This window comes from Paroedura picta, chromosome 2, assembly GCF_049243985.1.
Source record: "Paroedura picta isolate Pp20150507F chromosome 2, Ppicta_v3.0, whole genome shotgun sequence".
NCBI lineage: Eukaryota > Metazoa > Chordata > Lepidosauria > Squamata > Gekkonidae > Paroedura > Paroedura picta.
The window spans coordinates 42,227,344-42,248,702 of NC_135370.1; the positions used below are offsets into that span (position 1 = coordinate 42,227,344).

The 21,359-nt window shown below is 44.2% G+C and overlaps 2 protein-coding genes across 8 annotated transcripts in view; one reads left to right on the forward strand and one right to left on the reverse strand.

Annotated features, from left to right (window-relative positions):
- The window catches only part of DPP4 (dipeptidyl peptidase 4), a 76,353-nt gene extending 63,575 nt beyond the window's left edge, over nt 1-12,778 (forward strand). Inside the window, exons 25-27 of the mRNA XM_077319904.1 lie at nt 9,214-9,286; nt 9,542-9,615; nt 10,783-12,778. Of these exons, the coding sequence (XP_077176019.1) occupies nt 9,214-9,286; nt 9,542-9,615; nt 10,783-10,881 (246 nt within the window). The 3' untranslated portion in view covers nt 10,882-12,778. The remainder of the gene's footprint in view (nt 1-9,213; nt 9,287-9,541; nt 9,616-10,782) is intronic.
- Nucleotides 12,779-16,168: 3,390 nt separating this feature from the next.
- SLC4A10 (solute carrier family 4 member 10) overlaps nt 16,169-21,359 on the reverse strand; it is a 229,573-nt gene continuing 224,382 nt past the window's right edge. For all 7 annotated transcript variants that reach the window (XM_077319908.1, XM_077319911.1, XM_077319907.1 and 4 more), the window contains one exon: nt 16,169-20,122. In XM_077319908.1, coding sequence (XP_077176023.1) covers nt 20,056-20,122 — 67 coding nt within the window. In that variant the 3' untranslated portion in view covers nt 16,169-20,055. The remainder of the gene's footprint in view (nt 20,123-21,359) is intronic.

Below are 21,359 nucleotides of genomic sequence, written 5' to 3' on the forward strand. Positions count from 1 at the left end.
TTCTGCTGGTTTTTGTGCCTGGGGATAGAGAAAAAGCATAAATATTGAAGATTTTTAATGGTATTAAAGCACTAGTACAAAATTAGGAGCCAAATCTGCATTGGGTATATTTTGGCCATTTGATTCCTCCACCCACTCAGTTATGTGCCACAAGTTAGTAGATGAAGTTCAAGTTGTTGCACAGTGAGACAGTATTGCACAGTGAACAAACCAGTAGCAGTATGAGATTTTTCTTTCCCATATCATGCCCAAATAAAGAGCAATACCTCTCTTGCTGTAGGATTCATGATTATGCCATTATGTTAACTAGAGTGGGTCACGGGGACCACATGACTCTTCATTGGATCCTGGTTTGTTTCTGGGCCCAGGTCAAAGTGCTGGTGTTGACCCCAAGTCCTATACAGCTTGAGGGCTTGGCACCTTAAGGACAGCCCTGCTTCAGGGGCCCCTACCAAAGGTAGGGTTCAGCTTGAGAGAAGGCCTTTTCTGTGGTGGCACCAAGATATTTAACTCCCCTCCCTAAGGGTATTTGTCCATCCCCTTCTGCCACCAAAGAATGAAGATCTTTTTTTTGCCTGTCCTTCCTTCTGAATTTAGTTCTAGTTTTCAATTTGGTTTAGATTTTTTTTATATACTACTCTGTTTCAGTTGATGGCCACCTTGCTGATCCTGATTGGGCTGAAAGGCAGGGTATAACTTTTATAAATAAACGTAAACAGTCCTGTTTGTACTAAGGTGATCCTCATGGCCGCCACCTGTTATGCATGGCATTTCATCCATGCAGATCCCTCAATCCCTGGCCTTTTCAGCATTCATGGGTGGCTGCTGAAGCACGGGAAATGCAGGAAAGATCTCCCTCAACTGCACCCATTACTAACACAGTGGGGGATTCAATTCCCAGTTGATTATATCTTGCTTTCACACTGTATGATATTTGTAATTTGTATCCATTCTATCTTGCCTGGTATCTGGGCAGTTCTTAGTGCACAGCCAGATGTGTGTCCCTTCTACGCAGTATAAATGTGGAGTCTGCAGGAGGACCGAATCCCTTTGCAATGCAAAGAAGGCAAATTAATATGTGGAATCCTGGATTTTTCACACACACACAAAAAAAGTAGGGCAATACATGAAACAGCATTCTGGTGGCCACCTTTGTAAAAGAGAAGTTCCTTAGAAAGTGGTTGATTTGGAGCACAGGAATTTTGTAGCAGGTTACTTTTCATATCGGCTGCTTTGACATGGTAACTCTTTCCCTCCACCTATCATTGCAAGTAAGTGTCAAGGATCCCACGTAGGAAAAATTAGCCTGGGGAGAAGAATTAAAGCAGAAAGCTAGAAAACGGCCACTCTGTTCTCTGTCTGCACTTGATATCATCCCTTCTTGAAGCTGCTTTTCCTATACCCAAACTGTCTATTTGATTTTTCTGTTTTCCTTCTCATGTGTGTGTGTGTGGGGGGGGGGAATACTTTCCGGGGAAAATCCTCAATGCAAGAAAATGAGAGGACTTTTTTTGTGGTTCTAGGTTTTTGCATGTTTCGTTTTCCTGTCCAGTGAGCACTTATTAATTCCCTCGTCTAATCTGACCACTTAAATCCTAGTTCCTCCTGTCATCCCCATTCAAAAAGCATTCTGCATTTGATTTCTTTTTTGGAGGGGAGGGGGGGGGAAGAAGGTTCTTGTTAAGTTCAGTGAGTCACTTATGCAAATGAATGCCTCGTAACTTGCTACAGATTGAAATGTTAGTGCTCCGGGTGCAGAAAGTCACTCTGCAACTTCGCGGCACAGATGGCACCAGAGGACCGTGGAAGCCTTTCATGCCAGGAGTCGGGTATTCTTGGCACCGCATCCACTGCTGGCAGTGTCCACGTTGAAACTGCCAGTACCAAAGAGCGAAAGGTTTCCAATGTGTTACTCAGAGGATTAAATTGGAGAGGTTTCAGGCGGGGAGGAGGAGGAGGAGGAGGAGGAGGGAGCAGAGATAATGGTTAGGCTGCCACAGTGCATAGCTTCCCCTGAAGGTGGAAAAGGGAACGCTTGTTCAATTTATGCTGAAACACTCCGGAGGAAGAAGTCCCTCTTCGGCATGTCTTCTTGCACAATAAGAAATGGAAGGGGTGGATTTTTCTCCTCTCCGTCTCCAATGTCCGGATGCTCTTGAGATCCTGGTGCCTTCCCTGGTTTCATTCCTCTCTCTTGCTGTCAGCCATTCTCTTCTCAGGATGACGCATTCTCCCTTCAGGAGCCAAATATCAATATTTCTCTTTTTTTACACAGGAACATGTTAAAAAAAATAGTTCAATGAGGGCCATCCTCCCTTAGCAGTTTCTAGCTAGATATTATGCTTTGTATTTATGGGATATCCACATGACACAGTTTACTAATTTCCTGCTGATCTTCTTTGTCCCTATATCTGCACTGTGATGATCCTTTATTCATTGTTTGAAGACACATGCATGCCCACGAAAGCTCACGCCTAGAGTTTAAAACTATGCTGGTCTTAAAGTTGCCACTGGACTCAAATTTTGTTCCCTTCCAGTGCAAGCAGTCAGTTTCACTGTTTCAACTAACCAGCATCCTAAACCTAGCAAGAACTAGTTAGGACAACACTAGGGGGAGTGGAAGCACTTAGTTGTAAGCAGTGCATAGTTCAGCAATTGCAACTTACTAGGGACAGAAATAGGAACTGGAGTTGCTGCGACCGAGTGAATTCTTGACTCAGAGTCAGGATCCCAAACAGTCAAATTTATGAAAGTCTCCAGGAATAAGATGAGGCTGCAAATCTGATTCTTTCCAAAAGCTGAAAAGCCTTGGCATGCAGCTGAACTAAAGAGGTGTACAGTGGACCGATAATCCAGCTCACCAGTTCTGGTTATCATTAGGAATGCAGGTCCCCAGGAGGGACCTGGGAATCCCCTGGAATTCTAGCTCATCTCCAGACTAAAGAGATCAATTCCTCTGGAGAAAATGGCTGCTTTGGAGGGTGGGCTCCATAGCATTATACTCCATTGAGGTCCCTCCCTGCCCCAAATCCCACCCACTCCTAGCTCCTCCTCAAAGTCTCCTGGTATTTCCTAGCCCAGAGCTGGCAACCCTGTTTATCATATGTGCTTGGTAATCACAGTTAAACAACCCAATACATTGCATACAGCTGTTCAGAATAAGAGCCAGAATAAAAGCAACCCCAGCAGAATAGCAAAATTATGGTAACATACCAGCTGGAAAGGAAGTCACTGGACCTGAATGATAGATAGTCTTTGCTACCGCCTAATCCCTCACTTCCTGCCTTATACCTCCTGGGATGTACTTTTGTTATCAAAGGGAACTGATCGTCCCTGTATTATGCAGGTACTGGTGAAGAAAAATGGGAACCACCCAGTCCTTTGTGGGCGGTTGCCCTCTTTGCTGTGTTCCCGACATCAAGAAGAGAATCAAAGGGCCGCACCAATCACAGGAGATCAAGAATAAGGCCGAGGCCAGTGGTGCAAAATCAAGTGAAAATATATTTTATTACTGAGATAAAATTCTCAACAAATTTAATGTCTTAACTGAGAAATAAAATATATGTTTACCTGATTTTGGACCACTGGCCCTGGCCTTGTTTTTGATCTCCTGTGTTCAGTACACCAACATGCAGCTTGAAGTCCGGCTTAGAAGTGACACGCTGCAGGGTTGCCCTAAATCAGAAGGGCTGGTGGGTTTCTTCATATTTGTTCAGGTCATACCATTATAGGTGAACAGGCCAAAGCATGTTTGTTTGTTTGATGGGGGAAGATTCTTTTCAAAAATTTTAATCTCTCACATCAATAAGATTATAAACCTTTTTGGGTTTTGCTTTTTTGAATGTACTGTTAAATTGCTGCAGATTAAGATACGAACCCAATGCTGAATTGTGATGCCCCATATTGCTCCTCCACTTCTAAATAAGGGCTACTGTCACCGTATATCAACGGAGCATTCTGTTATTGGAATGTCCCCTGTACACACTTGAGTCTCAGCCTGAAATGATGAGGCATTCTGTGTGTGTGATGATACTTTGAAGAGAAGAGCTGTTTTTTTTTATACTCCACTTTTCACTACCTGAAGGAGTCCCAAAGCAGCTGACAAACGCTTTCCCCTGCCTCTCCCCACAACACACACTCTGTGAGGTAGGCGGCTGTGGGAGAGCTCTAACAGAACAGCTCTATGAAAGCAATCCTAAAATCACTTGGGCATGAAATTGGGGTCACTGTGGGTCGGCAGGTAGTTGTAAGTTCCTGTATTGTGCAGGGGGTTGGATTAGATGACCCTGGATTTCCATTCCCACTCTGTGACTGGCCCAAGGTCACCCAGCTGGCTGCATGTGGAGGAGGAGTGGGGAATCAGAGCCAGTTCTCCAGATTAGAGGCTACCACTCCTAACCACAATGCCATGCTGGCTGGTACCCCTGGGCATGTACGTTCCCTGAAGACTGCCAGATGAGTGTATGAATGGATTCCATTGGTTTTGATTTCAGATGAAGGACGGTAAAAGGCCTGCCTTTCATATTACATTTGTAACAGCTCATATGCCCTTGCCAGGCATAATATGGTGGCACAGTCCTCAGATGCTAAAAGTTGCTTGGATCCGCCCTCAGGGACTGCCGTGTTAAAGAGTGAGAGCACAGATGTGGTTAAGCGTCAAAGACTCTGTTCTAAACGTTGAAGGTTTTTCTTGAGGTTGTGATTGTGGTTTGTGGCCTGATCCAAAGTGCATTTTGACATCGGTCTCTACTATAGGATCAGAGAAGTTACTCCCATTCTTGTTTCTTATCCTGGTCGAAGCAATCACGTTAGCCCATAAAAACCAGAAGTTGACATGGAAGGTTGCCATGTATGGGTGGTTAGCCTATAGATTTAGAAAAGAGCTTAAGGAAAACAGTTAGGAATGCGCCTAATTTAATTAATCTTTTAAAAAAGAGCCTCTTGTGGTACAGGGTGGTAAGGCAGCCAACATGCTGTCTGAAGCTCTGACCATGAGGCTGGGAGTTCGATCCCAGCAGCCGGCTCAAGGTTGACTCAGCCTTCCATCCTTCCGAGGTGGGTAAAATGAGTACCCAGCTTGCTGGGGGGTAAACGGTAATGACTCGGGAAGGCACTGGCAAACCACCCCGTATTGAGTCTGCCATGAAAACACTAGAGGGCGTCACCCCAAAGGTCAGACAGGACTCGGTGCTTGCACAGGGGATACCTTTAAACATTTTGCAGTGCATTGTATTCTGTGTTAATTCTGTATTCATTTTAATAGTGCATTAATTTTAAGGTTGTAATCCAGACTTTATTGTATGACTGGAACATCAGACATCGTGGTTGTTTTGATCCGGTCAGTGGCCGTAATAAACTGATGGATGGATGGCTTTGACCTGCGTGCCTAAAATCCTTCACGCCACAGGAAAATCATTCCTAAACCTCAGCCTTCTCCGACTTCTTTGTAAACAGCTTTTTAAAAAGATGTTAGAAAAATGACATGTATGACTCAGAAGGCTTGGGGAGGATAATAAAATGGCCTACTGTGTGTGTGAAAAAGAGAGGGAGAATGAGTACTCAACAGAGAACCTCCTTGTGTGTTTTTGTGGATGGCAGACCAGAAAAGAAGGGAAACCCAGTAGGTGAGAATTCACCCATCTTGCTACCCTAGAAAGCCCATGGATCAAACTGGGCTGACATCATGCAAGAGGAGAGGAAAAAAGACAGAGCGGATGGCTTTTGGGAGGGGAGGGGAGTGGAGTTGCAGCTACTATTAGCCATGGGGCTGCCAGGAGCATGAACCGGGGAGGACTGTTAAACTTGTGAAAGAAGTTGTTTTGCATCTCTCTCTGAATTTTGATATGCCGTTGGCAAGAATTTGAAGCAGTCATAGATTTGGCAATCTTTTGCTAGCAGATTTGAAATGTTCAGTCCTCAAGAACTGCTGCATCATTAGGTTATGCAAAACAGGGTACAATTTTGTAAATATGCCATCTTGTACTGATATGACATTTGTTCTACTATCCAAAAAATATGCCAAAGGGAGAGAGACCTTCAGATTCCAGCCAAACTTTAACTTGTTTGTTGAATGCTGATAAAATGTTGACTGCTGTGTGATCTTTTGAACAAAGCCCTGGGCTGCTTGCGGTGGCCCGGGAGCTAAAGAGCAGCAGAGGGTCTCTGCAGTTGGACTCAAGGAAACTGTTTGGTCAGGCTCAGAGATTTATTTGCCTGGGAGAAAAGATCGCCATGGCCTAAGTCAGCACATGGCATTTGAAAGCCCTGTTTGGAAAGGGGGGGGGGGTTCAGCTCTCCCCTTGCTAGAGAGGACTGCTTTTGACCCAATTTACCTTGGTGGGATGGGGTGGGGTGGGGTGATTAGGGAGGGTGGGAGGGAGTTTTAAAGGTTGTAATTGTGTTTTCTTGTTTTCCCTGTATTTTATACCTGTGATAAGCTGGCTGGACTGGGAATGGTGGCATAAAAGTGGAATAATAAATAAAACAAATTCACAAAATTCGGCAAGTTTTACTTAGTGACTGAGATATGCGGGCCGTGACTTCATCACTGGCTGTCTCCTGATTCTTCTGAGCAGCTTTTGTGCAACTTGTTGATTGTCCGAAAGGGAGGAGAATGAGGTCAGTCACAGCGTGAAACCAAAGGGTGTGTCCACGCATAGTTGTGGTTAGAGGCCAGAGGCTCTCATTCCCTGCATCTGTTCCTGGCAAGCCATGAAGGCATGGTGTTGAATCTCAGATTTCATCCTCCGTCCTTTGTGTGAGTAACCAGAGAACCACAGGGCCGAGTAGAACGCAGTAGCAAACTTTTTGTGCCATGTAGTTCTCCCTTTTTGCTTAGTTGGTGCTTCAAAACTGGACCGTCTTGACCATCTGTTAAGCGTGGCGCTCGGACTTGTGTACCACTTACAGGAATAGCACAATCAATCCTGCATATTTGAGGCAGGGTCCTTCCACCCATGGTGTATCAGGCATCATTTTTTATAGGATAACATATAATCATAGAATTGGAGGGGGCAATGCAGGCCATCTAGCCCAACCCCCTGCTCAACGCAGGATTAACCTAAAGCATCCAAGAAAAGTGTGTATCCCACCTTTGCTTGAAGACTGCCAGTGAGGGGGAGCTCACCACCTCCTTAGGCAGCCTATTCCACTGCTGAACTACTCTTGACTGTGAAATATTTTTCCTGATATCTAGCCTATATCGTTGTACTTGTAGTTTTAACCCATTACTGGGGGTCCTATCCTCTGCTGCCAACAGGAACCTTCCCCTGCCTTCCCCCAAGTGAAAACCTTTCAGATACTTAAAGAGAACAATTATGTCCCCTCTCAACCTCCTCTTCACCAGACAGATCCAAGTCCTTGGATCCTCCTCGTTGCTCTCTTCTGCACCCTCTCAATTTTGTGCACCACCTTTCCCTCCCCTTCCCATCAAGTTGAGGTTGCAAACATGGGCCACTCTCTGAATCAGTGTCCAATGGAAACAATACTAAAAGAGAGCCCTGTTTCATTTTTGTTGCTCATACCAGAACGTCCTCATTTTCGTACAGAGGCTCCTTTGAGATGATTGTGATCTAGCCATTCTGAAACACAAACCTGTACTTTTGCCAGATGTTTTCCCCTGACACGTACAGGACTATCCAGCCCCCAGCCAGTAAAACCAGTGAGATGTAGTGATTGGAGTGCTGGTCCAGCCACCCTAACTCAGATTGCTTGGTGGGTGAAATGAGATACCGGAGAGTCATATTTTACAGTGGACGTGTTTCCAAATGGGGCTTTCCTTAATGGTGAATTGCAGCTCATGCAGAATGCTGCGTCCATGTCTGGGTGGTGGTCAGACATCAGAAGCACAGCCATGTACAACAGTGTCTAGTCTCATCACAATCTAGTCCTTTAAATCAGGAATAGTCAACCTGTGGTCCTCCAGATGTCCATGGACTACAATTCCCATGAGCCCCTGCCAGCAAACGCTGGCAGGGGCTCATGGGAATTGTAGTCCATGGACATCTGGAGGACCACAGGTTGACGACCCCTGCTTTAAATTACGTTCCTGTGCATGTCAGGAAGAAGGGTTCTAGCCTAACCTTCACCCCAAGTACTAATTTTCTCTAAGTAAAGAATGTTTCCGGGGGAAGAATATTTCAACAAGGCATTCCTCATTTTCACTCTGAACTGGTGCCATGGGAGGTTTTTTAAACAGTGTAGCTGTTTTCTGTGTACTTCCTGAAAATTGTGTAAGGCATATTTATTTCAGTTTGCTCCTGATGGCCATCTGTAGCATCAGATGAGTGTGGTTTTTAATAACTGCAACTGGGGTGTGTGTGTATGGGTGTGTGTGTGTATGTTGTATGCCTTAAACATATTCCTGTACATTTAAGGTGATGGCACATACAGGATAATGCAGTTTCAATGTGCTTTGGCAGCTGGATTTTCCTGTGCGGAACAGGAAAATCTACTTCTAAAGTGCATTGAAAGTGCATTATCTATTGTGTGCAGAATAGGCCCAGAAGTCAAGTGCAGCTGGGCAAGGAATCATTACTGTTAGACGCAAAGCCAACTTGGTGAAGTGGTTGATGCAATTCTCACTAACCCACAAATATAGAGTTTCACTGCAGATGCCCTTAGCCATAAGACAATATCATTGGTGTCATGGTTAGGAGTGCGGACTTCTAATCTGGCGAGCCGGGTTTGATTCCCCGCTCCCCCACATGCAGCCAGCTGGGTGACCTTGGGCTCCCCACTGCGCTGAGAAAGCTGTTCTGACCAAGCAGTGATATCAGGGCTCTCTCAGCCTCACAGGGTGTCTGTTGTGGGGAGAGGAAAGGGAGGGCGATTGTAAGCCGCTTTGAGCTTCCTTCGGGTAGAGAAAAGCAGTATATAAAAAACAGCTCTTCTTCTTCTTCAAAATAAACAGGATTTTTATACGCAGGCAATAAACCAAGAAACTCATTAAAGCACACGATCAAGAAATTTAATGACCTTTTTCTCTAAATTTGTTTTGCAAATTTCTTTGGCAATTGTATTAACACACAAACCCCACTGTTCCCGTTATGGTGTTTGTGTGTGTGTGTGTGGGGGGGGGGGCTTTCTGAATTGAGAAACAATGTGTTGTGTTGACTAATACTAAAGTTTTTTGATGGACTATATTATTCTCTCTCTCTCTCTCTCTCTCTCTCTCTCTCTCTCTCTCTCTCTCTCTCTCCATATATATTCTAGAATTCCACTGTTATGGCCAGAGCCGAGAACTTCCGAAATGTTGATTATCTTCTGATCCACGGGACTGCAGATGGTAAGCGGTTGATAATTGGGCATCATCACTAGTTCATGCAAAGTTGGAGTGTAATAAATACCAAAACAAAAGCTCAGTCGGACATGACAGTTGTGTGGTCTTGAGAAAATTCAGTCCATCTCTGTATGGCTGCTGTGTCATAAGGAGGGACGGGGGCTTGTGACTGAGCTCACGTTTTGATCTTTCTTCTTCCTTCCTTCCATGTGACACCCCGTATTTATCAGTCCATATTGTCTCTGTTCTTTACATTCCCAGACAATGTTCATTTTCAGCAAGCAGCCCAGATCTCAAAAGCTCTGGTTGATGCAGAAGTGGACTTTCAAGCAATGGTACGTCTTAGTCGTCTTAACTATCATTGGTTACCGAGTTTATCAGGCACCTTTTTCCAAGGTTTAAGTATGATCTGAGAGTGGTTACAGAAGATACACATACGCCCATCAAGCAGGAGGAAATGCTGACGTGCAAACAGGTGCTGTACACAAATCTTCCACCAGCTGTGCAGAGACCCAGACAGTGTGTCTGCAATAGCACCAGTTCCAGGTATGGGAGGGAGGGAAGTCAGAATCCAGCCCTCAGCTTCCCAGTTTACTTGCACTCCTCCCAACAGATGTAGACTCTTTTTGTAGACTCTGCTCTTTGTGTGCACTTTGATCAGACCTTTCCAAGAAAGAGCGTCCCTTATCAGTTTGCACGCAGGTTTCTTGTTAAAATTGTCCACTAGGGGCAAAGCCTGTTGTATCCTGGAATACAACGGGCACTAGACTGTGGGGGTGGTAAAAGAAAGACAGGAGTTATTCATTCTGGAAGGACATGTGGATGCATCGGTGTGTTGTTTGGGTTGTGGTTGCGTGGCTGAGCATGAGGGGGGGGTGGCATGGATGGGCACTCAGGAGACTCAGTAGGTTTTAGAAGAGGACTGATCTGTGGGAAGCATGGTGTGACTGTTGCATGTATTGTTCAGAGGAGGTTTTCACGGTCCACGATATTCATCATCACAAATTCAGACTGTGGGAGGTGTAGTTTGGAATGTGCATTGGGTGTGGGAGAGGACTGACCTTTGGGAATTGTGGCCTAGTGGTTACAGATGAGCTTTCCAGAGCCATGTCTTCAGATATGTGAAGGGAAAATCAGACTGGAGACTCCTCTTAGAGGGAGATTACATGGCAGCCAATTCCTCCCCATTCTGCAATCAACCTCATTTCCCTTGGGTGAATTAGGCCACAGACACCAAAATGTCTCCCTGCCCTAAATCAGATGGGGTAGTCACAGTACACAGGTTTCTGCCCTGCTCCTTCTTGCCTCAGACAGGCCCCGCCCACCTAGCCCTTACCCTTTTATTTATACAGCAAAGCTGTATAAAGAAGATATTTCCTAAAGAATAGGACAGGTTGGAAAACATTTGCCACACACAGACGCATGGGGGCGTTGTTCTTGTTGTTCAGTTCTTTACCTGAACTATTCTGATCTGATGATGTCGTCTCCTTTCTTTTCTCCAGTGGTATACGGATAAGGATCACAGCATTGGAGGCCGCGCTCACAGCCATATCTACACCCACATGAGCCATTTTATCAAACAGTGTTTTGCATTGTCATAATCTTTGAGATAACAATTCACGTCTCATGTCCAGGTTTGTTTTATGACGGGCTGAATAACAGCACTTTCCCAGCGAATTGGCCTCCTTTGCATTGCACTGATGGTAATGATGATGAAGGAAACATGTCCCGTTCCCCTCCCCCCAGCATTTCACTTCATGCAATGATCCATTGATGAGCCCAAAGCAAATTTGAGTACAGCTCCAAAGAATGCACAGGTTCTCTTCTGTGCTTGAGGATCTCAATTTCAAGGAGAATGGGATGGGTTTCCTCTTCCAAAATCCTACATGCAAAGCTCTGGATATGCATGCAGACAAGATGCATTGCAGCAATCTCTTTTTGAAAAGCTCAGATGTTGCTCTTTGGACAGAATTAGATTTACTTATTTCAAATTGAGGGGGGAGGGGATTACTTGAATCGCTGCTTCGTTTGTAGGCAAGTGAAAATATTTGTCTAAATGTGAACTACACTCTTCCAGAAGTGTCCATGTGGCTAGCAACCAATGTAGGCCAATGGGTCATCTGAGCAAGTAAGTTCCCCTTAAAAGTGATGCCTGTTCCCAGAATCTCAGATAACAGAAGAGTTGCCTAAAATATTTGAAAACTCATTTTAAAAAAGAAAGTCAAGGTAGAAATCAGGGAATTCTGTGCCTGAAAGGAAAGGAAACATTTCAGATGGCTAATAAGTTAATAATGTCAAGATTGCTTTTCAGGTGAATTTAATACAAAAACTCATCTCCAATACTCTTATGGCTTTCTTTCAATGCAACAGAAGCGAGTGACAAAAGTCTGCTTCCAGACCATGGCCATCTTTCTGTAACAGGTCTCTACAACTGGAATATGTAGCTCACCAAATCAGAGTCGCTTTCTTTGTCTAATCCAGTCAATAAAGCCAGATCCTGAGCCTGGCGGCAACAGAGCACTAAAAACCAGGAATGTATGCTTATTTTGGAACCAAAGAGCAGGAAATGACCAAACTGCGGTTTTATGAACCACCAACTTTTATTTTGAAAGGACCAAACCACTGCGACAGAAATACGAAATATTATACCTGTGTGCTTTGAGGCTTTTAAAAAGCTCCAATTATGGAAACTATTTTGCTGGTTTAACAAAATTCTAGATACCGCCCGTTAATTTCTCCTTCTTTAAGAACATCCTTGAAACAGATTTTTAAAAACCTACCTCCCATTTCTAGCACTCTTCTGTGTCAGGTCCCCTTCATATTTGCAGCATTTCCAAAGGTTCAAGGAGTTCGGCCTACAGAGCTCAGCTTTCTTGGCTCTCCACCCAGAGACAGTCCAAAATGGCCACAGGAATCTAGGGGGCGGGGCCTAAGAAGTTGTACAAACAACATGGGAACATGTCACTGGGTCTTGAATCTCACAGGACTGAGTGACAGACATTGCAAGCGCCAGAGACATGTGAACCATGAAGCCACTGGATCATTTTCATTTCCAAACATCGTCATTGGTATATGATGTCTCTGGGAAGTTGCTCTTGGTGTGTATGACAGACCTGCCCCTTGCCTTGGGTAATATCAAGTCTTGTGGAGTATTTGGTTTATTTTTCCCTTGCACATGCACACTTTTGATGCATGAGGAAGAAACAGCAGTAGTAAAAATAAAATTGCACTGTGCTTTGGCCATTGTGAATGATATCTTTTATGTGAATAGGGTGCAGCTTACGCCACAGATCCAGGATATGCTGACCACTCATGAAGTGTTATGCTACTGGGAAACAAAGAGCCTTAGAAAACGTTTGACATGTTCTTAAAAGTTCATTTGCCCTTAACTATAGATGCAGCAGACACCTTGTAAAATGTATGGGACAAGCGAACTATTTTGTTGTGCTTGTATAAATGCCTTGAATATATTATAATAAAACTATATTTGTGATACCAGAGGCTGTTTGTTGGCTGGGCAATTCGAAACAGGGTACCCTTTGTTTTGCAGACGGTTTATGTGTTATCCTGGAGCCATTGAAGGTTGTTGGAGACATTTCATCCCTGTAATGAGTGCAAGATTTATGTCAGTGAAAATGTTAGCAGCTTTTCATAATAGTATTGGGTCCTAGAAATACATCAGCATCAAACCTGCTTAGCTACATGTGGCTGTTTCTCCGGCATATTGAGCTGTCTGTGAGATAAGGTGTGAATGCAAAACAGGCCAAAAAGGGAAGAATGCTGGGAGTGAGCAAAATCAAAGTGTGGAAATATGTCACAGACTAGATTCAAAGCCTGTTCATGAGAACGGTCTTTGAAAGCCCCCCCCCCCCCCCGCAGCTGCCCATCAGACACACAGAGGTGGCATTGCCCCCAGGTGCGGCATTTCTGGGCCTGGTGGGAAGTCCCCCCCCCCCACAGCGATGGTGCGGCCTTCCCCTGGAGCCTAGAAGGTTCTAGGCCTGAGGAGAAGGCCTCCTTCTGTACTCATGGTGCCCTGCTTCGTGCCTTCTGATTGGCCCCTCACCCGGACTGGCCTCGCCCACTTTCCACCCACTTAGCCAAATATGAATACAGCGAAAGTTGTATAAAGATTTGAGGAAGGAAATATCACACACACACGCACAAATTAAATTGCATAGAAAGCATAGGAAGCCTTACAGAATTAAACCGCCAAAATAGTCAATAAAAAAAATTAAATATGCAGATGCCCTATGTTAACTCTTTCCCCCATCACCAACTTGCAGCCAGATGCCTGAGTTTTGAAGAATAAACAAAGTCAAAATAATACGATCCAATCATATACATGCTTATTTCAGAAGTGTATGTCACTGTGCTCAAAAGGAATACTTCTTACATCTGTTATGGTGACCAGTTTCTGGAACATTTCATTGACTGCATATTTGACTACATATTTTAAGTGCCTTGTCCAATTTCAGTCCGATTCAGGTGCATGGCCTTGCATGATTCGTTTTTATTTAGGGGGTTTTGGAATTTTTTTAGTGACTGATCTACATTCTTGGGCAATATTTTTAAACTGTACTGAAGTACTGAAAATTCTAGCATTGGCCAATAAAATTAGATATTTGAAAATAGTGAAACCAGTGGAGATTGAGCACATTGCTACATACATAGCCATAAGAATCACATTGCATACCTTCCAAGATGTTGATCTCCTTGGTAAGATTACACCTCAAGTAGAATAATAGAATAAGAGTTGGAAGGGACCTCCTGGGTCATCTAGTCCAACCCTCAGTACTATGCAGGACTCTCACAACCCTATCACTCATCAACTCTAACCTGCCACCCCCTTGCACCCTCACAGAATCAGCCTCCCCGTCAGATGGCTATTCAGCCTCTGTTTAAATATTTCCAAAGATGGAGAACCCACCACCTCCTGAGGAAGCCCGTTCCGCTGAGAAACCGCTCTAATTGTCAGGAATTTCTTCCGGATATTTAGACAGAATTTCTTTTGAATTAATTTCATCGTATTGGTTCTGGCCTGTCCCTCTGTGGCAACTCTGCTCCATCCTCCATATGGCAGCCTTTTAAATACTTGAAGATGGCTATCCCCCCTCTCAGTCATCTTCTCTCTAGGCTAAACAGACCAAGCTCCTCCAACCTTTCCTCATACATCTTGGTCTCCAAACCCCTCACCATCTTTGTTGTCCTCCTCTGGACACGCTGGCAGCTTCCTTTGGCAGATGCCACCCTTCTGGGCCATATATCCTGGACATTTTGCTGTTTTGTGGGATTAACAGACCTATATAATTCATAACCTCCTGCATGAGTATATCAGCTATCTGGAGCACTAAGCTACATTGAAAGAAAACTGATGGGTATACATTTGAGCTTATTTTTTTCTTCAAAGGATTTTGCATCTTTGGACCGCAATCGATTCATCTGTCCCTTTTTGTTGCCATCTTCCATCAGAGGGTGAAGACTTGGTTTCATTTGGCAATCCTTCAGTAATCCTTCCGGACCAATGTTCTATTTGCTGTTTTTAAGGCTTTGTATTTATTTTAACTCTCTTTTTAATTTCTTTCAATGATCTGTGCTTTGGGGTGGATTTCAGTGGTTTTATCATGTGAGTTTAACATGTATGTTTAAAATCGTTAGTTGCTTTGGTAGCTCTCGGAAGGGTAGACAGGCAGGATATAAAAATTTTAAATTAATAAAATCATTCCATATAATATAAGTGTGGGGGGATTTATTCAGCCAGACCTTTGTATGGTTGTGGGTTCAGGAGCTGGTGTCCCATCTTCTCATTGCCTGTGTCAGGCACAGGAAGGGAAAAAGGAAGAAGTGGGTCAGCAGTTATTAAGGCCTCCATTTTCACCCTCAGCAGCTGTGATGCAGTATTACAGTTAATCTTCCACTCATCTAGGCCACACCCTTCTCAGTAAGTAAAATAGAGTTGCACTTGTCTGTAACTGTTGTTCATTGAGTGGTCTTCTGTACAGGCACACATCCCTCCCTCCTTTCCCCACTGAGGGCTAGGGCTACCAATGAAATTTACAGAATATGAAAACAGCAAAGAACTAATCCCAAAAGCAAAGTGATTATAACCAATGAAATGAATGTGTTAAGAAAGTGTTTTTAAGATTGCATTGCTAGTAAGTTACCACTCTGGTCCCAATCCAGACATGCCAGCTGTGTGTTCGCTATCTGCTGAGGGTCTCCCTCACTATGGACTGGCAGCAACACAAGCAGGAGTGTCTATGAACCAGGAACCTCTTTGAGTTTAGCCTGTGCTACTGTCATCTGCCTGGAGGAAAAAACGGCCTGGCCCCTTTAACAGAGGTTTAGCAGATCTAAGTACCAACTGAAGCCTTTCACTGTAAAGAAACAGGTAACATCAGATCATCTGCTAAGGAAACTTCTTGGGGGTTCTTTATTGGCCCTCAAAGGGTTTACCAAATGGGTGGGTGTTAATTTCTTGTAATGTTTAAAAATGTGTTAAACATTTACATGGTGATAGGACCATATATGGTCATGTTCAAACCCCCCCCCCCCCAATGGCCAGTGATGGTCCTGGAGGGAGTGGGAAGGGGAGGCCCCCAGGTGGATGTGTACACAACTATGCTTCTCAACCATATTCTTGAAGCCTGAAGGTTTCAGGGGTTTCTCAACTGTAAAAAAATTGAGAAAGGCTGCAATGCTCAGAGCTAACTCTATGGAGCACATGTGAGGCTGCAGATGTGTGCATGTCAGAGGTAATGGACGCAGGACCCTGTGGGCAGGCAAATTCATGCACGGACCTATTTTCACTTCTGGTTCACTCTCACCATATCAGGTGTGTTGTGTGCAGAACAAATGACAGACACAGTAAACACAGGGGCATTGAAGAATAGTAAGGATAAATATTTTATTTCCACGTAACACCTCTGAAGATGTGAAAAACACAATATTCTATTCACATATACACGTTACTTAAACCTTTGTAATAAATTACATCCAAGAAATTCATTAATTTTGGCCAGGAAATATGAAATTTTTAAGTAACTGTACCAAATTTCTCCCCCCCCCTTTTTTTTTTTCTCTTCCTGTGATTTCAAAATGTTGGGACCAACAATAATGATGATAATAAAATTATATTATGGAGTAGCAATGAAATTTCCACAAAAATCTAATAACTGTAAAAAAATATTTATATGGAAACACCGAACAAAAATGCCTTTGAACACACTGAGTATCCGGGAAAGCTAGACAGGTTCAATTTCTAATTTGTTCTGATCCTTTTTGATACAGAGAGACAGCAATTTCTTCAACCATCAGCAGTCTCCTTCCCGGGATAAATCTGCATTAAAGGGCTTCAAAAAATTGCAGTGGATCATCAAGAACACAACGCCTAAGTATTTTCATCTGAACATAGCTGTACTTTTTTCCTAAAATTTAAAATACATCTTTAATTGCAGATTATTTGCTTAATATGGATCTGAAGAATTTGAATAATGCTAAAAAAAATCCATCTAAGAAAAGAATCTGTGGCCTCAAAGATTCGATTCCAGGAACACCTTCGACACCAACAATATTTTGGGGGTATATGTTCCAAGAGACAAAAGCTCCCTTTGACCTCAAAATCTCCCCCCTCCCCCCCCATCTTGTTGGTCTCTGAGATGCTACTTGGTCTTCAATTTACCTTCCCTACAGTAGACCAACATGGCTACTCTCTGGAATGGTGGATCTGACCAGCTTTTTCATTCAATCCCTCCCCGCTGCCACAGCCAGGTCTCACAATCTCACACATGTCTTTTCAGTGGTCAAAGGGGACTCCTTGTCTTTTTCACCAGTACAAAAACTAGTTGGATTCAACTCAATGCTTTTTACTACTTGATTGAGCCTACTTTTGGCACATGAGCAGCTTGGGTGGTCTCGGGTATGAAGTGTAGGGCCTAGGGGATGGGGATGCTGGCCACTGGACAACCACAGCAGATCTATATGCCTGCGGTTCTTGCCCAGCCACTGTCCCCAAAGTTGGTCCTCACTTACCACCAATGTTGAAGCCACTGAAGGACCGTTACTTATGCTGTACAAGATGGAGCCCTTAATGCTTGCTAATGGCAACCAGGAAATGTGCCATGCATCTCCAACATGGGCTGTCACTGTTGACTGCAGCCTCCTCAGTGCTTTCTTTATCTCAAGTTTTGCATTTACAAAGTGGGAATAACATGACAAAATGCTCAACCTGGCAGAAACCTTTCTTCAGGTAGCCCCAGTACTGGTACTGAGGATTAGTATCTCAGTCATCTGCTGAATCCCATTCTCCCTCAAGGCCCATTCTCTCTCAATCTGAGCCATTTGGAAGTTGCCTGGATCAAAGAAACCATGCCTTTTCTTGTCCTGGGAAATTCCTGTTCTTTTCCCACATGCCTATGGATGCCTGGTCACATTCTGGCTATGGGAATTCACCAAAATAATTTCCCATGTTTCTGTGCACCCAGGTTGGCCAGCTCAGTTCCACATGGGCAAGACCTTTTCATGCACCCAGAAACACAAATGATCTTCCAGTGTTGATTCTCAGTCCCAAATGGCTTTGCGCAGGATTCTCCCACAGCTGTGTTGGCACAAGCTAATTTATGTGGTGATGAGAGCCGTGCATAACAGCAGGGCTGAGGTAAGGCTTATGACACTATTGTGGACAATTTAGAAAATAAAAAGTGCCGTCTGAGACTGCTTGTAAAGCCAATTGGAACCATTTTATAATATCCAAGGGTGCTTGGTTTTTTGTAAAAAGTTTTTTTTTTAATGAATACATACCAAAAACATTTGTAAACTATTTGATACCTTTCCTACTTCTGCTTTAATCCATCCTCTCCCAAGGATCATTTCTTCCTCCTTTTCACCAGCCAGATGTGCATTCTCGATGATGATCGGGCCATCTCAATTCCTCCTGAGAGCCATATGCAAGCACCATTCATGCTCCAAGCATGTATCGCCTGTGCAGGAATCCTTACAACTCTGGCCAGAACTTCATAGGGAAGGCACACTCTCTCATCCTACTGAAGGAAATGGTTAAATGCTTCTCTCTGAAAGTGGCTGAGAGGGGAAGGAGGAGCAAGAGCTAGAGAGTCCAGAACAGGATGGATCCTGACCAGCGGTACAGTCTTGCTGTTGCCACTAATGAGAAACTGATTAAATAAGAATAAAGTAGGTGGACTTTGATAAAATCTATGTGGCATATACAAAAAGAGTTTTGCATTGCGGAAATGTTTGCCTTTGAGAAGGAGATTGAGTTCACTATTCACTATTCACTAAGGCCAAACAGAGACACACGCTCAAGTTTGAGGAGTGTTTTTTTTTCTTTTTTGTTTTACAAAACAGGGTCTTCGTGGCCCCTCTGACATTGGTGTTCAGTAATTTGCATTGTGGAATATGTGATGGATATAATCCAGCCAGAGCTAAGCACACTTTGGTCCCATTCAGGGTCTCAGCATTGTTTCTCCCGACCCTCCTAATAGCATGGCCATGCTCAAAAACGCACTAAAATCCTGCTTCACTGAGCCCAAGGTGAAGCTTCATGCCGGCTGGATTGTTTCCTTAATCGAGTGGTAAACTGCAAATGTAATTTTTGTTTTTAAAAAAGCGGGCAGGCATTTGACAAAACAACAACACAAGCTCTCTAGCAAAAATACGTGTAAGATTTATAATCTGGCTCTAATAAATCCTTGTCTCACATCACGTAGGAATTTCAAGGGCAGTATTCAGAGGTGTCAAGAAATCTCATGCCCCTCCCCGCCACCCCGCTGATCACCCCTGCTGACGGAGAAGAGGGGAAATCTTACTGCACATTTCGGTGAAGGGTTATAATCCAGAAATCTAGAGGGGGAAACCGGATTATTTATCACCACAGTGCAGCTGCTGGAATCACCACTGTAACATTGAGCATAGTACAATATAAGATGTTGTTAATGACAGCTTGCGTTCACAACAAATACTGCATGGACACTGCACACCCTCGGATGTGACTCTTTTCCAAACAAGATGAGAGATTGTTGACTATATCCTATATATCTTTATATTATTATATTACTTTATTCTCATTACATATAAATTTAAATATTAAATATCCAGTATTAAATCAAGGAAAATAGCACAAATATAGGGTCTGATTCTGTAAATCACACACTCATGCGCACATCCCCACACCAGCACACTCACACGCATACATCAAAGCCATGGTTTGAAACTGGGGGAAGAAACTCGTTCCTGCAGTGAAGCGTCGGAGTCTGCAGGGTCCTCGTTTAAAAACAGCTCTAAAACTACAAGTGTCTCCGTTAGGTTTTCAGAAATCACAGGCTGAAAGCTAAACGATTAAAAAGGAGGGGCTTTATCACCCCCCAAGGATTTCTTTCTTTTCTTTTTTTTTAATGCCTGACATGGAGAAGCCATGAAAATAAATTACACAGGCAACGAAGGAAAGTACCGCCCAGACCTACGGAGACATCGATTCCATGTGAAAGAAAGCTTTTGTCCACTTCTCGACTGGACGGAGCGGATTCCGCCGGCTGGAGGACCCAGGAAGGAAAGCGCAAGGTTCTTTCATTGGATTTTGGCAAAGGGTTATAAGACCAGAGTCGATGGAGAGCCAATGAGCGGAAACACCAATGGCACGACTCACATGACCAGCGCTGATACTCTGGGATGGAGGACGGCTCGGAGACAGAAATGGGTCACCTTATGGGTTGTGGCACTCCTTGCGTCGTTTCGTAAAAAGAAAGAGACTAAAGATCAAGTCATAGGCAAGTTTCACGGTCCACACCTTTCCCTGAGTCAGCTTTCTTCTCTCGTTGGCTTTCGGTACTGCAGGGGGAAAGAAAGAGAAGAAGAAAGGCCTTATTATTCGTGACACATCAGGAGCCACCGGGATTGGGGAAAGGGTGGGCACAGCCGGGGGTGGGGAGGATCCCTCCATCAAGCAATACTGTTTGCATTAGCTTTTCATGCCACAACGTACAAAACCAGGAAATCAAGAAACGCATGGTTATGAAAAGTGCCTGCCATCATCACTGAACGCAAAACGAGGCAGGCAAAGAATGAAACAGCAGAACAGCTGAAGAAAGGGAAAGAAAGTTACTGACATACATACAAACCGGCGAGCATGCAAGCGAAAATCACGGCGGCTTTAAATGTCAGATACTTTCTTTGCATAGACTGCTTGCCACTTGCATCTCCTGACGCACAAACAAGAAGAGCGGATGGGTTCGAATGTGCATGTCGGCGTCCTCAGATACATGTGGAGGCAGCCAGGTAGAAGAGGAAGAAGAGTTGGTTCTTAGATGCTGCTTTCTCTACGCCAAGAGGGCTCAAAGCGGCTTCCATTCGCCTTTCCTTTCCTCTCCCCACAACAGACACCCTGTGAGGTGGGTGAGGCTGAGAGAGCGCTGAGATTCCTGCTCAATCAGAACAGCTTTATCAGTGCTGTGGGGAGCCCAAGGTCACCCAGCTGGCTGCATGTGGAGGAGGAGCGGGGAATCAAACCCAGCTCGCCAGATTAGAAGTCCTAGCTCCTAACCACTATACCAACGGTACACCAAAAGGTACCATTTTATTTATTTAAAATACACTGTTTTTTTTTTACACAGCATAGTCTCAGTAACCTGCCACAGGTATAACATGCAATCTAATTTGGGATCCATGAAAGGGTCACTTAGCATAGGTTGGATCTAACTTGCTTTTCCATTGGTGCAAAGAGGAGAATGCGTGATCTTGCCCAAGTTTCACCCCCACTATAGCCTCGTCCTGCCAGACTTTCGGTCAATGAGAGACCCCACAAATTTGGGTACAAATTTTGGAGAGGTCAGCAGGGCCCCTCCCCCTTCCTCTTGCACCAGCAGAAAAGCTTATTGTCCACCTGACTGTCTGCAGAACAGGAACAGGGCAATGGCCCAGCTCCAGCAGACTGCTCCAGAATGCCAGTGCTGCTGCTGCAAAGGTATAAATGCATCTAGCTAGTGGGTGGACATTTCATGCATCTGATGAAGTGAGCCCTGGCTCACCAAAGGTTATGACAGAAGGTGCTTTGTTAGTCTTCAAGCTG